This window comes from Protobothrops mucrosquamatus, unplaced genomic scaffold (genome assembly GCF_001527695.2).
Source record: "Protobothrops mucrosquamatus isolate PMUCROS unplaced genomic scaffold, P.Mucros_1.0 scaffold_265, whole genome shotgun sequence".
Lineage (NCBI taxonomy): Eukaryota > Metazoa > Chordata > Lepidosauria > Squamata > Viperidae > Protobothrops > Protobothrops mucrosquamatus.
Genome location: NW_015386341.1, coordinates 95,966 through 111,020, shown reverse-complemented (window position 1 = coordinate 111,020; position 15,055 = coordinate 95,966). Strand labels below are relative to the sequence as shown.

General features: G+C 37.4%; 1 protein-coding gene across 1 annotated transcript in view; it reads right to left on the bottom strand.

The window, feature by feature from the left end:
- Nucleotides 1–11,845, bottom strand: part of AHCTF1 (AT-hook containing transcription factor 1) — a 47,743-nt gene extending 35,898 nt beyond the window's left edge. Inside the window, exons 1-5 of the mRNA XM_015831586.1 lie at nt 11,830–11,845; nt 5,435–5,561; nt 4,099–4,352; nt 2,101–2,281; nt 410–617 (exon numbers count right to left, since the gene is read on the bottom strand). Of these exons, the coding sequence (XP_015687072.1) occupies nt 410–617; nt 2,101–2,281; nt 4,099–4,352; nt 5,435–5,555 (764 nt within the window). The 5' untranslated portion in view covers nt 5,556–5,561; nt 11,830–11,845. The remainder of the gene's footprint in view (nt 1–409; nt 618–2,100; nt 2,282–4,098; nt 4,353–5,434; nt 5,562–11,829) is intronic.
- Between the last annotated feature and the right edge of the window lie 3,210 nt (nt 11,846–15,055).

Below are 15,055 nucleotides of genomic sequence, written 5' to 3'. Positions count from 1 at the left end.
TCCCCAACCCCCGGTCCATGGACCGGCACTGGGCCGCGGCATGCCAGAAACCGGTCCACATAAACAAGCAAAGGCCCATCCGCGAGATGCAGACAGTACATGAAACCACACCCCCTCCGGTCCACGGAAAAGCCTCTCTCCACGGAACCAGTCCCTGGTACCCAAAAGGTTGGGGACCTCTGATGTAATATATTAACTCACACTAGTTCTAACTGACAGGACCAATAGTGAGAATCAGTGGAAATGCAATCCAACAGCTAGAGAGCTGTACATTGGTCCTTTTAGTAAGAGGACAAAATATCCAGAATATGCATCTCAAAAATATATACAGATTTCAATGATCAGAATATTAGCATGCTTCCTTTTCAATTTATTTCATTAAATGACATACCACTTTTCATATACTTACTCTTTCTTTAAGCTTTTCATATTCCACAGTGAAAGATAGCCATCAGAAAATCCCACAACTAACTGGTTGCTTCTTTGTATGTATGAGAGAGTTGTCACAGCAGTTCCTGATGGGTTCAGTAACTGGAAACAGAGATGTCGGCCATTCCTTATTACAGCTTCCCTTACTTGTGGGATTTCAGAAGGGATTCCAGTGACAACTTCTAGATCTGTATGTATGGCAGTATATAACAAGTTCATATTGCCTTATTTAAAAACTGCTTACCTAAAAAAAATTGCTCACAGAATAAAGTAGCTTATGCACACAATTAAGTAAGATTGTCTAATGACACAGATTGGTTTTGTTAATCTCTTTTCATTTTAAATATTTTGTATCAATAGAAGAGAATGTAGCTCATGGTTAAACTGTGAAGTCCCTGGTGCTCTCTGAGCTTGGCTGTTTGCTTGCAGATGTTTCATTATCTGTCCAGGGTATCATCATCACAATGTTATCTAGTCCGGTAATAAAATGTCTGCAATCAAACAATCAAGCTTAGAGAGCACCAAGGACCCCACAATTATTCTTATCTCTATTCATTTGAACTGTGTGCATTCATTAGTTCATTCCTTTATCTATAAAATGAAGAGGAAATGCACCCATGTGATTTTGTTAACCTTATAGATAATCAGAGCAAATACCTGCAGCAATCCAACATTTAACCTAAATAAAAGCTTTGAAATGATAATTTCACTGTTATGTTTCTTTTCTGCATGCAATTTTTCAGTAATTCGTTGAGGCTAACTAGGGCTTTCCAATAGGTTGTTTCATTGTTCTTTTCCCCTATCAATGCCATGTACACATTAGTCTATTTCTTGAGTACAATTTAATGCTTCCAATGCCAAACAGCTAAAAATGAACAGATCAATAAATGTCTGCTTATTTCATTCAAAATATACCCTTATTTTATTATAAAGCCAAATTAATCATTGCTTTCATTTTTAGTTCATTTTAAAATTTGAACATGGAAGGTCCTGAAAAGATGACTATAGGAATCAACATATAGTATCTTATTTTAAGTATTATACAAATACATATCACAATCTGGAGGTTCATAATAAAACAAATAAGGGTATTTTGTCTTTTGGACATTATTTTGAGGATGCGATAAAGAACAAGAGCAGTTCAGATTTTGGTCTACATTAGCATAGTTTTCTATTTAATAAATCCATATATGGATTCAATCGCTTCACCCAAATGTAGGGTGGTGAGGCATGATATTCAGAAGTAGTAATAAATAACAGCAAGTTAGTAAGCCGAAAGTTTCTAGATCTTAGTATGTGTTCCTAACACATTTTTATATGATTTAATACCATACGCAGGTTAGATGTACATCACATCAATAATCTACATTGCTACTCTATTGCAGATAAATCTGAAAGCACAGTATTTCTAGCTCAGAAAATTACTGCAGAAAAAATATTGCTCTATCTTCTCCTGCTGCTGTCAACTTGTATTTCTCTATCTTAATCAAGTATACATATTATAGGTTAATATAGACCAATGGCAGTCATCTTCCCAAATATCAGTGATGAGAATTTAAATTAGTATTCTGATTTTAGTTTTGTAAATTATATTCCCATATAATCTAGAAAACCTAACTCCTCTTTATTAACTAGAAATCAGTATAACAGATAAAAACGAATATCATTTACCAGAAGCTTCTATTTCATTCTGGTTACATGATAAGTCATCCAAGCAAAGATCTATCAAGAGGACATGACCAACGTCAGTAACCACCACAGCCACACCAAACAGCCATCTGAGACACTGATGCAAGTGCTGAGTTGTCAAGCTGGCTCCTCCATGGTTTATAATTGGTTCAATGGCAGTGACCTAAAAAAGCATATTAGTTAAGCAACCTATAGGATAAACACATGAACAATCAATGTCACATTGGGATTTATAATTGTCATTTCTGAATTATTGAAATCCAGTCAAAATATCCAAATAACTTCTACCACATTTAGTTTAATATATAATTCAGAAAAGCTATTTTTGCTGGTTAAGTACATAATACTGATACGATCAATTCCTCTTTAAATGGAAAGAGTGCAATTTTGTCATGTGGCCACTAAAACATCAGAAAATTTTCATTAATTTTTCATATATTTGGCATTCACTGGTTAATTATTGTTCCAAAATAGTTACATAGAAGCCTTTCATCTATCATTTATTTCTGTAAGCGCTCATAAGAAAACCATTAATTTATCCTTGGAATGTTATGAATCATGCAATATACTTTTTCCAGGATGACAAGCGGCAAAGAAACTTGCTCAGAACACCCAAACTTAATTTTTGAATTAATGAGATTCGATGCATTGCCAAAAAAATCACTAAGCCTCATAAAAAGAACACAAATGTCCGTTGAAAAAAACTCTTCATATAATGCCATCCAAACCCTGTTTGAATTTGAACAACTGGATTAATCTCTTTTGAAAATTATTTTTTTAAGTACTGGAATGCTGACTTCCCTTTAAGGATTGGGTTTGCTTTCTCAAAAAAACATTTTTAGTCAGGATACCTCTTGTATACACTGCTTTCTAATATTACATAATATTAGAATTTATTTTCTTATCTAAATCAGAAATGAGTGATCCCTCATTCTTTTGCTGCCCCTCATTTTAGAAACTGAAGTGTAGACGATCTACTAAATCATCACACTTTATTTCTGATTTTAACTAAATATAACACTTGAAGACAATTCTAGTCAAATTCAATATTTATTTTAAATTTGTATCTAAGTAAAGTGGGCAGAAAATACTAAAGAAATAGTAAAAACTGGGGGGGAAAATCAGAAGAATGTTTTCTGATTATTGGCATACAAATAAGATTACTTAAAACAAACAAACAAAATAAAGTAGCAGCATATTGGCTGCATCTACACCAAAAGCTTGACAAGAGAACCATCCGCACAGTTCTCACTGAATTCTTAAAATGTTTCTCTTAAAAGTCAGGTTGCTCTTAAAAAACAGCACAGATATTTCTAAAGAAAGGACTATTTCTACTTCCAATTTGGGCCAATTCTATTCATCAGCAGATCCCCCATCCAAACTCATGCTACAGAAGCTGCCCAAGGTAGGAAAGAATTAAAAAAATTACAAGCATGATTGCTTATTATAATCTGTGCAAATTCAGATGTATTTGGCAATACATCTGAAATAAATGTAAAGTAGAAAGAAAAACTAAAGGGTAACTTTAACTACATATATTATTTTACTATGACTAAACTATAAATTTAGCTGTGGCAAAATGATAAAAACATTCTTTCACAGATGAGAAGACAAATATGTGAATTTTTGTTTCTTCTTTTATATTACATAAAAATCATTTACTGTTCATCAACAGTATATTTCTTCATTTACTAGTAGCTCAGCCTCCTTAGTATTCTCTTCCAGAATTGCTACATTTATGGCAAAATTCATCAACTCTAATAAATGAGAACATCTTATACTACAGAACTCAACATTGATTAATTTACATGACTACAAATCTGGAATATAAAAATATGTGGTTGTAATTTTTAAAGATCACGATTAATACTTAAGAGAATACAAATTGCTGTAAAGAGAAAGCATTAAAGCAGAAAGAACAGCTGGACCATGCATCAGGACAAAGAACTTATTTTTTAAATTAAGAAATCATGTACATACCCTTCCAGGAAGAACAACTGCTTTAACCACTCTGGATATTCCAAGATCATACAAACACAGAACGCTTCCTTCTGTTTCTTCCAAACCAATTAATAGTCCATTTCTTTTCTGCCAGGAAAACTCTTTCACTGCAAGAATAGTGGGTAGCTGTTCATTCACCCCATTAAAACGATACGCTGACAGTCGTTCTCCTGTGACAGGGCTTACAATCTCAAGTTGTGGTCCACATGCAAGGCAAGCTAATCCACTTCGACCTAGAAGAGAAGAAATATATATAAGAGGAAATCTTATCTGTGAAGAAATAATACTCATAGAGAGGATAGAACAATTGGAGAAACACTGGGGGGAGGGGGGAGTCTTGCATCATGCACTAGGATTTATTAATTCCATATCTTAGTTACATATCATTTGAAACCCTAGACTAAGTAGTCCAATAAATTTAATTGACAAGCTCAGGATAATTTATATGCCGAAATCCTCAGCAGCATGCTTGTGCCTGACTTTTTAAAATTATTTACAAATGAGAACACTTCCTAAAAATTATGGTGTTCCACACAAAAATGCTAATTCCCGAAAACTCTTATTATCCATGTTTAAGCAAATGCAATGAAGAACTAAAGAGTGGCAAAATATTTTCCAATGGAACAATGATTCAGCCCTCAATTAGTAACAGGATTAAGTCCAAGAAAAGAATGAACTCAGATAAAGACGAACAAAGCAAACAAAGCACTTATTGCTTGGAGAATGGAGAAATTGCTCCAGGATTATATTGTATCTGGTGCTGAGTAATAGGATGCATTTTTAACTTAACATCTCCAATGCATCTAAAAACAAAATAAAGGTCAGATCCTATATTATAGACAAACATCAGTTTCAATATATATGTTAGAGCTCACAACATAAAGCAAAAAGAGCAAAACCACATCGCTGTAGTTCAGTTTGAATTCATATGGAAGGGCAGCCCCAAAAGCATAGAATCCAAAGCTATTTTTAAAACTATTAACATTTGACTACCGTAACTAAACTTCAGAACTGAGCTACATTTAAGCCAATGTAGATTGCCTAACACTGGACTGATAATCAATTTCAGCTTCTATACAGATAAATCTGCTATAGTTCTGCAATCAGATTTTGCATTAAAAGAAATATAAAAGGCAGTATGTCCAACAACAGAAGTGCTGATTCAAGAAAAATGCTTCCTATATTAAATTTTAGAATCATGCAATTTACCTTACCCACCCCATCTTTTTTTGCCCTCACAGAAGTATTTAATCATGCATATTACAATACACCTTTTGTAGTCTTAATAATTAAGAAGTGTGAGCTCAATTGTTACCTCCTGTGAATTTCCCATGAAGTACACAATCTAGTGTTATCTCATCTTCTCCAAGTGCTTGTATAGTCACATCTGGAAACTGTAGTAGACAGCTGGTTACGTGAGCAGTTAGGTCTCGCATGTTTCACTGTAAAAATGCAGTGGGAAGTTTATTCAAGTAAGCAGTTAGTGCCAGCAAATAATTAAAATACTGTACTATAAAATATATGACCAAGGCTATGGTATAGCACACTAAAAGAAATTCAGATTTTAATTATTTTCTTTTGTCTCTTTAGTTTTAATTATTTTCTTTTAAGTTTCTTTCATTTTAAAGACTATGTGGCTAGTAAGGCTAAAAGAGAAAAAGAGCCCAGTTTTCCTTCTGTTTGTCTCCTCTCCCACCCCCCCACCCCATTCTATCTCCTATATATAAAAAAACACTTCCAGCAATTCTGACAGGTATAAACAAATGACAGCTAGATGAATGGTGGGAGGGTTAGAGTCTGGATAATTTCAGGGCCTTTTTTAAAAAAAAAATCCCTGCCAAAGTGCAAGAGGAGGTGTTGACTGCTCTCTCACCTCACCCCCTATGTTAACAATTCAGAGGATGATGATTAGGAAGTAGAACAGCTGCTCCTTTCTGAATTTCAGTTTAGAGCTGCTGAGGTCGAGCAGAATACCCTGTACTGAAGCAGGAATACTGCAGCTCTAGGACTAATGTAAAGTTGGACTATTTCAGATTTGATTTTGAACAGCCATGTTATACTGTCTCTCCCTGAGGCCTGACTTAGCAGGGGGAAGGATATGAAATGATTGATTCTTACCTTCAGCAGGCAGTATTCTGTATTACTGAAGCAAAGAGGGCCCCTTACACAAATGTCCACTTTATCTAAGACATTTGGCTTACTAGAGGTAAGTTCTCAGCTTTTCCTTCATACTAATACCTTCAGTCTGCACCTAAACATTGCTGGGTGCTGCTCTAAGTCTAGGAGCTAGATCTGATTCACTCAGCAGACAAGGTAAGTACAACCATTGTGTGTAGAGCTCAGATATTACTGATAGGGCAGCGGTATATCAACATGCATAAGGCAATGGAGTCTATTAGACAAAATTTATTGGAATCAGTCACATGCTTACAAATAATATCTGACATGAGGAGTCCTTGGTGCTTTCTGAGCTTGCTTATTTTCTTGCAGATGTTTTCATTACCCAAACTATGTAACATCATCAATGCAGCAGTTATGTTACTTAGTTTGAGTAATGAAACGTCTGCAAGAAAACAAGCAAGCTCAGAGAGCACCAAGGAATCCTCATGTCAGATAACCCTGAGCTTCAAGTATTTTCCTTTATTAATATCTGACACTGCCTAATGGGCTCAGGAGAGATAGCTCTACAATTTATCAGCAGCACTCTTATAGGCAACTAGCATAAGAGTGCTACATATTGCAAGTCAAGGTAAGGCAAATGCTTGACCCTAACAAGTGTCCCAGTTGTTGTCCACTCTTTCTATGAATTATCACACCAATGGCAATGAAGGGTTACGATTTAGTTGGCTAAGGGAGGGGAAGATTATGAATTGAATCTGTTTCAGATTAATTAACATAATATCAATGTTCTTTTCAAATATGAAAAAGCATATATACTTAAACTTCAGACTTTGGGATACTATCCTGGCTTAGTGAAATGAAATAGTACAAGTGACTTAGATTTGTAGTACCTGCTTTCTTTATACTGGAAAATTCTATAGAAAATGTTTCTAAAGAAATATATAGCCCCTTATTTTAATTTTAAAATGCAACTTCAACAATATGAGAACAGTTTTGTTTAATTAATTTAAATCGGTTTTAAGAAATTACACTGTACAAAAAGCAAATTAGTGGAGACTTGGGAATATGGCTCAGGCCTGCAAATATATATAATTCCATGAACAATAATTTTAAGTAAGTCAAACTATAAGAGTTAATAGTTCGATTATGGATCTAAAGCACGGGTGTCAAACTCGATCCTGTCACATGATGTATCATGACGTATCGTGATGGTTTTTTGCCTTTGCAGTGGGTGTGGCTTGTGCGTGATGCATCAGGCCGACAGGCCTCCAGTTTGACACTCCTGATCTAAAGGCTTGTAGGAAAATATACATTTACAAAGTAATAAAAATACTGTTTTAAATCTAATTTTAAAGTATACACTATTATGTCTTTATAAATTGTACTTAAATAAAGTATAACTAACTCCAGTTTCTCCAAGAAAAATCTGTAAACATGTAAAGACACAAGTGCACAGCGTGACTGTGAATAGTCCCTTTGAGCTTGCTTTAACTGTTTACTTGGTAGAATGCCCTCAACTGGCTATGCTTTTACTGGATTAAGCTATGGGATCTATGTCCTTAATTCACCACCACTGAAGTTAAGGAGATCTTTGTTACTAGCTTCTCTGAAAGCCAAAAACTGTTCAGACCATTTTGGATAGCCCAGTTATCACTTCTAGATTTATTTCCTCTAAAGGTTTTTATAGGCAACATCTAGATTATTTGTAGAAGAAAAAAAATCACGTGCTTAATTTTTTAAAAAATGTATTAATTTCTTCAAAAACCAGGAAAGAAGGCTTAATTTGGGGAAATGCTGTTAATAACAAGGTCAGTACTGAAGAGAATCCTAACATGATGTTCTACACATTATTTTAGACCTCTTTTGTTCAACATTGTAATATCTAAGAAATTATAGTTTCTAAGCTACAATATATTGTGCTTACAGAAAGCTAATATATGTAACAGTGGAAAAGAAATTGTAAAATACGTATTTTATACATAATAAAAGGTAATAAAATTGTACATTGATTCCTTCAGTGAACTTTTATAAGTACAACTCTTTCCTTAAGCTTTACAGGCAATACAGTTTCTTCAAAGGCCACAAAACATTTTTGTAATGATACTTTGTGATAGTTGCTGTGTCTTGATTTAGTCAACTATCAGAATGTAAAAATAATAATGGGTTGTTGGGTTCTACATTTAACAATATAAAAAATCCAGTTATTTTAGAATATTTATCAGAGGAATTTTATTCATGACAATGAAGATACTTCAGTTTACAACATTATTCATTCACTTCCCATGCCACTGTGTGGCTAACAATCAACTAAAACATCAACAAAAATAGTAATTAAAATATATTGCACCAGAGGCAGCTTATGTATCCATAACCAATAAATCTTGTACTTAATTACCATATAAATACTTAAAATGGATTCAACTAATCACCTGGCTCAATGCTGGGAGAAAGAATCAGGTAATCAGCACCTTGTAAAGGCAAGCAATAGGGCCTTTTGGATATTAGGATAGAAACAGAAGATACATCTAAAATAAGTAACCTGTTCTTGTGAGACAGCCAAAAGAACTGGAGACAAATGAGCTGTTGTTATGTGGAAAGAACTGGAGCTTGTTGGTCCCAAGGATATGGATTGGCCTTTTGAGTTGTGAGCATGGTTGCCTGTATTAGTTCCAGGTCCTTCCTAGATGGCTAAGTCCTGTCAGGAAATTCTTTATGGTTTCATCCAAAATCCATTCTTCAGTGATGGTGTGAACTGCACTCAAGAAGCTGAAGCTATTTCTGGACCCAATGGTGTTGGATAATTTCCATCTGTTTCCAACCTTTACTCTGAGGGGCAAGTTGCAGAGAAGACGATCAAGCTGCAGCTTAAGAGGGCTCTAGTGGAACCAGATTATCTTAGTCTACTTCCAGGAGTTGCAGGCCTGTATATAGCATTGAGATGGACAAATTGCACTTATGGGTGATCTCTGAAGGGATCATATTGGAGGTAGTGCATCCAATTTGGTCCTCCTTGTTCTCTGTGATGTTCAATACAACTGATCATAGTATTCTTCTGGACTGGCTCAAATGGTTAAGAGCAGAGGCACATTTTTCTGATGGTTCTCCCTCTGGAATTGGTTCTAGTTGGTATTGGTGAGAAGGAGAGATCTAGTCCTAATGACCTATTTTGTGGGGTTCTGCAAGACTCTGGTCTTTCCTGTTTTGTTTAATGCTACATGAAGCTGCTGGTTAAAATAGTCTTGCTGTCATAAGATTAGATATCAATATACTTCTGACATGCAATTTTATATTTTTACCGAAAGCCAACCAGGTAACACTGTCAAGGTTTGGAAGGATCAAATTTAGGGTTAGGCTCAACACTAATAAGACCAAGTAGCTTTGGGTTATGGGACTGCTTGGATCTGGGTATTTTCCATTGGTGTTCTGGATAAGGTAGTCTTCTCCCAGACAGAATTCCAGATCTGAGTGATTTTATCTGCCAGGTACTTCAGATAATCCTTAACATTATCCTGCAGATGATTATTTTGCCCTTCCCTCCCAGGTCATTTTGAGCAGGGTCATCAAATACCAATCCAGAGTGACAATAAGAACGAGAAAAATACAGCTTTTTTTTGCAGCTCTTATTACCACAAAGTATATTTGGCCACAACTGTTGAGACAATGTGATTGTTTAACCAAACTAGCATAAAACTTCTGAGATCACTTGAAAAATCTCTTTCTCTTCACAGGACCCTACTAGTAGTCTTGTTCATCTGTTCAACTTTCCTAACCTACAACAGCCAACCACGTAGCGGTCTCTAGATACAGCTTAACTTCAAGACAAAGATTGCTGATATAGCAACAATTTGATTTCAAACATTTTGTACATTTTTACCAACATTTATAAATCAGTTGGAAATCAGGATACTCCAGTACATTCTGTGACTATTTCCTCTTATTAAAGCATACTTCTCCTTTCCTGTCATTCCTAAAGCATACATAGAAAATAAGTCATGTTCATTAATTATACTTCAACTCTGGAAAGGCAGATCAATTCAACTATAGTCCTGATCATTGTCTACATATTAAAACAGGGGTAGTCAACATTGGCTCTTTTATGATTCGTGGACTTCAACTCCCAGAATTCCTGAGCCAGCACAGCTGGCTCAGGAATTCTGGGAGTTGAAGTCCACGAGTCATAAAAGAGCCAAGGTTGACTACCCCTGTATTAAAACATAGATGAATTAAGAGCTCAGCTTGTTTATATCTGTCCTCAGCTTAAAGCTGAGGAACCAGGAGCTTCCTACCTAGCTGTCACATTTGCAGGCCTAAGCAGGTTTCACACTTCAGGGATAGGGGATATTTTCAAACGGACAAAACAACTCTAAAGTTCAGTCTTATTACTTTTAGGATAGCTTTGCTCTTACAAAATTTGCAATAGAGTGTTTGTGTGTGTGTGGGGCATTTTAAACTGTCATCTGCACCCAAAGCTTTGAAGCGTCCAATCCAGCCTCTCAATTCAAATTCTACCAAGTTGTTCATGCAGCATATTTCACGATCGCCTGCCTTGTTCCATTAGGTAAAGTAAGAATTAAGCACGAAGTATTTGACACTGAGCCCTACACAAAGAGAAAAGTCTATTAAGTTGCGGGAAATAACGCGCACACTTGTCGAAAGGGAAGCCCCGATTAACCCAATGCCGGCCTGCCTACTCCCCGGTCACAAAACCAACCAGACTGTCCAGCAGGAAGTCCAATATATATATATAAATATATATAAAATATATATAAAATAGAAGATATATATAAAATAGAAGATCTATAAAATAGAAGATCGATTCCTGGGTATGAACATATTTTTAAAAAACAGCAAAAGTTCTGTTTTATTTATTAAAACTATATTGTTTTATACTTCCTGGTGATCACTTTGCTGTTTTTTAAATATATATATGTATGTATATATGTATATATATACGGCTGTATATATATACGTATATATGTATATACGTATATATATATATACGGCTGTATATATATACGTATATATGTATATATATATGGCTGTTTCATCTCGTTTTAACGATTACGCCTCCCAGAAAGGAGACGCACGACCAGGAACGAGGGCCTGCAAACAAAATCCCAAGTCTGCCTTCGCTAGAGTAGATCAGAGGCACCCGGGGGGCAGGGCCTAAGGAGCACGCTGCCTGGCAGGCAAGCGCTCTCCTCGGCTCCCCTCCGTCTGGTAGCGCAAAGCACGTTTTTCCCCCCAGGTCTGAAACTGCCGCCAGGCTCCGACCGGGCCACAGCGGCTCTCCCGGCTTTGCGGACGTTTGGCGGCAGCGAGGAGAGGACCGGGCGGCGGGGCCGGAAGGGGGGCCGCCCCCTGCCCCTCCCCTCCCCTCGGTCTGGCGGGCGGCCGCTCGGCGGTTCCGAAGCTGCAACGCAACGACGGCAGCCCCGGATCGCCACGGGTGTCTCCAACGGGCGGGTTACATAACAAGCCCGACGACCGCCCTTTTCCCGGCGAATGGGGCCTAGCAGGGAAACCCCGCAAGCCGGCAGCTCAAGCCTTTCACGCCTCCGGTCAACCGCCTCTTGTCCCCCGCCGTACCTGCTTCGGAGGCGGGTGTTGCCGCCTCGGCCGCGCCGCTCGCGTTACCCTCAAAAGAGCAGCATCTCTGCCCGCTTCCGCCGCAGCAGTTCAAGAAAGCTGGCGGGCTCCCTGGGCCGGGCCTACTCAGCCGCCCGTCCCCGCGCTCGTCCGCTCTCTGCCTGCGCAGCAACCTCCTCTTCCTTCCCCCGATCACTCACCGGCAGCAGGAGGAGGAGGGAGGAGGACCAGACGGCGGAGGAACGAGGTCTCGCGAGAGCAAATCACAGCCGTCGCGGGAATTTTCAAATCCTTAATCCTGTTCTCTTCTTGTTGTATTTTAAGTGGAGGTTCTAGAGGGCACCGTAGGAATTCCCCGGACGCACTTGCCGCAAAACTACAACTCCCGGCATGCGTTGCTTCGAAGTTGAACGCGCTTGGCCACGGCACAATGTATTAAAAAAAAAAAAAAGGCAAACTTTGTTTTCGGGGTGGTGGTGGGGGTGGTAAAAGGCAATGGTGGTCGGTCCGTTGCTGGCGCGTCTTAACCATGTTAAGACTAATAAATGACAATAAATCCAAGATCCAATAAATTCAATTGTGCCCAAAGGAGGCAGAAAAGAAAAAGGCTTTTTAAAAAAACGCTTGCTCCTGAATTCTCTTTATAAACCGTCACCAGCGTGTGACTGACTGGGGTAAGCAAATCTCCCCTTTCTTCGGACTGAATTGTCTCCATGGGAAAATATGCTTTTTCTGTCTCCCACCCTGGACAGTAAAGTAATAAATGCTTTCAATGTTGTCAGCATATGATTCTTGGACTGAGCGCTGTTCTTATAATGGGTCTTTGACCCACCGGTCATCATACTTGTCAGAAAAAGGCTGTGTTACACTCTTAGGCTGTCTTTGCATAATTTTGCAGTTTGAAACAGTCTCCCTTTAATCAAATGCATGGGCAAAACAGTGGAAAAAAATTATATATGACAACTTGACAACCACAAATGCATTATCTAGGAATTCAATTCAATTATACTGCACCAGGAGAGCCACTGAACGTTATATTAAATTATGTATACACATATTTGTTGCCTTAGACAAAAATTATGTCAAGTTCAATTAATAGCCTTCTGAATGCAAAAAGATGTTTATACCCATCTTAATTTTGATATATTTCCATTCCTATATTGTGTACTTTGACATTTTGATTCTCCCCCTTCAAACCTGCAGAATGACCTTCTCTAAATAGACTGTCCAATAAGCTTGTTCTGATTCAAGATGTTGAGATTCCCTACACTCATGAAAGAGACATGTCTTCTAGACTGCCATTATTCCGGGGTGGTAACCTCTGCCCCATAGAATAAATTCCTTCCAGATATTGGACTGGTATTAACCTTGGCAATTTTCCACGCAGCTGTTAAAATGGAGATTTTATCCCAGAAATTTTAAAAGTTAATATTGCCCGTGTTTGGGGTGGATACCTATGATAACTATAGTGAACTGATTATGTATTTATTTTAACTATTCGAAGGCTGGCTTTATTGATTTGCAGGGCTGATGAGATCATTCCAACTGACCAATCTTAAGCAGCTTACAACTCCCCCATTTGAATTAAAATAAATACAGGAGATGCTTAAACAAATTTTAAAATTAAAACCATGCATTGTAAATAGCCATGTAAAAAGCAAGAACCAACATTCATTGTCTGGAGGAATTATATTCCAACAATCCTGCCCTCAAGACATGATGGGGTATATCCAAGTCTTCATCAGATTTCTGAAAATCAGGAGGGATGAGAGATACCCTTTGAATACCAGATACCATTGGAGAGGTGGTGGCTCCTGCATAGGCATGTTTCTGTAATCAAGATGACATGCAAACAGCCCACCCCTGCCAGATCTTATTGGGAGAATGCAATTCTTTAGATATTCAGGCCTTGAACCACAAAAGTTTTATTCTCTAGTAACTAGTTTAATTGTGCTGTGGCTTTTACATTTTTATTTTGTGTAAGCCATTGTGTGATGCAAGATTTGGTGTATAAATGTAATAAATAAAATTGTATAATAGAATCTCTATAGAGACTGCACATTCTGCCTAAACCGGTTCATACAATATTTGATGTTTGATTTTTCTGAATAAAATGTAGATTTTTAGTGCAAACATTTGCCCTCTGTGCTAGTCTTCCTCTGCTTAGCAGGAAAATAGCTCTGGTGAATTCAAAAGCTTACATTCTTAAATATGATATCATCTAAAAATATATTGCCCTTATATTGATCATTATGCAAGGAAAATCTTTACATGAAAGAGTATTTAAAACCTTTGCATCCCATAATGACTACAGATAACATCAACATTGGCAATCACACATAACACAGAGAAAGAGATTGTCATTTTAATGAGCATACAATGAAAGCAACACAGAGGAGAGTAAATATCAATTGAGGAAATAGCAGTAAACAGTCCCTGGAGGCAAGTGATGGGAAAGCATAGACACACGTCATTTGAGCTATTTCTGAACATGGGTCTATTGGTCTTCTGAAAGTCTGGCAAACCTGTGTCCAAAAATAGCTCAGCTGACACAACAATGGGGTGAAGGAGGAGTGTCAAGGAGTATGCTGGAGGGAGCTCTACAGATTGAGGAGGTCACATAGCACATTGAAGCTTTCCACTTCTTCGTGGTTCATCCACATTTCCCGCCAAGTAGGAAATCATGATGACCATGACTGTACTTTTTGGCTGGAAAAAAAACAAGACTGCACTACTCAATTTCACAACTTTGACTTCTGTTTGCATGTGCGCGCACACATGCACACACTCTACTGGTCTACTGGCCTTGTGGAAGTCTCATCATCATCAAAAAGCATCAATCCCCAAAGGAAAAACCTTTGGTCTCCATTGTATATTAATCTTTAAAATCCTCTCAGTCAGTGTATGTATTTGAATCCAGACTTTTCTAGCCTTTTTACACATCTACCAAACATGATAAAATGTCCCTTCATGTTGTTCACATTTACAACATAAATTTGAAGTGTACTAATGGTACATCATTTTATTTTAAAAAATTCTTCAAGATGATAACAGTGTAAAGTTCATTACTTTCAGCGTATATTTTCCCATTCTTCCATCTGTATGTTATCTCTCCTTTGCCTGACCCTTTCCTGTTGCCAGCCCAATCACATTGCTTTTGATGTGAGCTTACTCTCTTGAAATCCCTCTCTAATCTCTTTGCTCTGGGCAGAGGGGAAGGAATACA